General features: G+C 49.6%; 1 protein-coding gene across 1 annotated transcript; it reads right to left on the bottom strand.

The window, feature by feature from the left end:
- Positions 1-716: 716 nt before the first annotated feature.
- Positions 717-1,625, bottom strand: LOC147640123 (putative germin-like protein 9-2). The gene has a single exon (XM_086823168.1). The coding sequence runs from the start codon at positions 1,502-1,504 to the stop codon at positions 872-874; it is 633 nt and encodes a 210-aa protein (XP_086679294.1). The 5' UTR covers positions 1,505-1,625; the 3' UTR covers positions 717-871.
- Between the last annotated feature and the right edge of the window lie 270 nt (positions 1,626-1,895).

Raw genomic sequence — 1,895 nt, 5'->3', positions numbered from 1 at the left:
TGCAGATTTTTTGTGTCTATATCAACCTAAACTTAGACTCAGCCTTTTCACTTATCACTTTTGCTGCATGGCTCGTGTGAGTGCATTGAGGTTTTTTTCAAATTTTATCATCTTACCATTACACACGTAGGTTAAGTGCATAAGCCCTAGGGCCTTCACTATGTATAGGTCCTAATGCATCAGCCTCATGCATAGGTCCTTACGTACGTATGAGGCATAAATACTTATGCACGAGGCTAAGGTTCTTTTGTGCTTAGGCCTCTTATGCATAAGTCCTTATGCAAGAAGCCTAATGTGAGGGTGCTGCTCTTAATGGAGTAGCCCTAATGCATATGGCATATGCATAAGACCTCATGTGTAAGAACCTATGCATGAGGCTTATGCATAGGTTCCTTCGACCCTAATGAATCGGTCTACTACATAGGGTTATTGTATAGGCCCTTATGCAATAGCCCTTATGGATGAGAGCATGTATGTAATAGCCCTAATGCACATGGTGGCCTTTACATAGGCTAGAATAATATTCCTTATGGATAGGGCCTATGAATAAGACCTAGTGGATAAGGACCTATCCAGAGAATACTTTGCATAAGGACATTAAGATCAAGGATTGAATCAATTGAAAACACGTTTAAGAAGGATCAATCAACTAGGTGTAACTTTATTATAAATTATAAAAGTGTTCTTTTGTAAGGCTCTTTCTTGTCATGACAAAGTGCATTTTAATTCTTTGGTAAGGCTCTTTATTATTAAAAAATAATACACATTTCGGTACTTCTGCACGGGCATTTATTTGTTGCATTTGTAATCTTGCATAGCCAACGCTTCTTTATCCACAGCCTTTACCGCTGCGGAGAGGCTAGTCTGTAGTTCAGAAAATGATGGCGAAGGGGGCCTGGAGCTGGGCGATGGTGTCGGTAGAGACCTGGAAGGCCTGGGAGAGGACAGCGGAGGGAATTCCGGAGCCGAAGAGGGTGGCAGGGAGAGAGACCGTGCCAGGGTTGGAGCTGCTGAAGGAGGCCAAGGCGAAGGCCTTGTTGTAGGAGCTGGGGTTCACTTGGAAGTGCACGAGCCCCTTGGGGAACACGAAAAGGTCGCCCTTCTGGAGCGTCTGAGTGAACAAGTGACCAGTGGTGTCGACGAGGCCCACCATGACGCTGCCGTCCACCACGTAGAAGAGCTCGGTGGCTCGCGGGTGGGTGTGGGGGGTGTTTTGGGAGCCTGGCTGAAACTCCAGGAGAGCAGCGGAGATGCCCAAGCCGTTTAGTGCCGGGAAGGCGTCCACGAAGGCCTTGATGGGCTTGAAGGCGCCTGCTGGGGCGTTGGGTCCACCACGGAAGCCCGTGAAGGTGAAGAAGTTGCCGTCCAGCATGCTGGCGTTCATTCCCGCGGGCACCGAGAAGTCGGTGGTGAGTTCTGGGTCGCTGGCGCTGGCCATCTGTGCCACCAGCAACGCTAACGCTGCTGCGCACATGAGCAAGGCATCATGGGAGAACACGGCCATCCAAAAAGACGTGAGGATCGAACGATGCGAAATGTTGTGTTTGACGAGAGCACCACAGCACGGCACGGCAAAGCGAAACCTTAATTTGCCTTGTTAAAGGCCGAGGACTCTCTGTGGGCATGCTCCGGCATCAGAGAGCCTATTTAACATCTTCAGGCGAGGGTTCCAACACACGCCACATCGGCCGGCACGCTCTTGACATCCTCGCCGCTCCGGCCGGCAGGCACCCGCCGTTTCCCATTTGCAACTTTCTATCTGTTCACACTAGCTTTCACCTGTGCTGCTTTGGTTTGGTCCTGTGCTCCTGTGTAGTATAGCATTCCTAGCCTCTCAGTGTTTGTCACACTTGATAAATGGCAGGGTTCATCTTGCCCTTGCATCCATAGGGAGA

The sequence above is a fragment of the Cibotium barometz genome, chromosome 3 (assembly GCF_041138505.1).
Source record: "Cibotium barometz isolate CiBa-2024 chromosome 3, ASM4113850v1, whole genome shotgun sequence".
NCBI lineage: Eukaryota > Viridiplantae > Streptophyta > Polypodiopsida > Cyatheales > Cibotiaceae > Cibotium > Cibotium barometz.
Note: the sequence above shows the minus strand (reverse complement) of the source record. Positions and strands in the feature narration are given on the sequence as shown.

What these genes read in the sequence shown, in the direction of transcription:
- LOC147640123 (XM_086823168.1), bottom strand. Translation starts at nt 1,504, where the DNA reads ATGGCCGTGTTCTCCCATGATGCCTTGCTCATGTGCGCAGCAGCGTTA.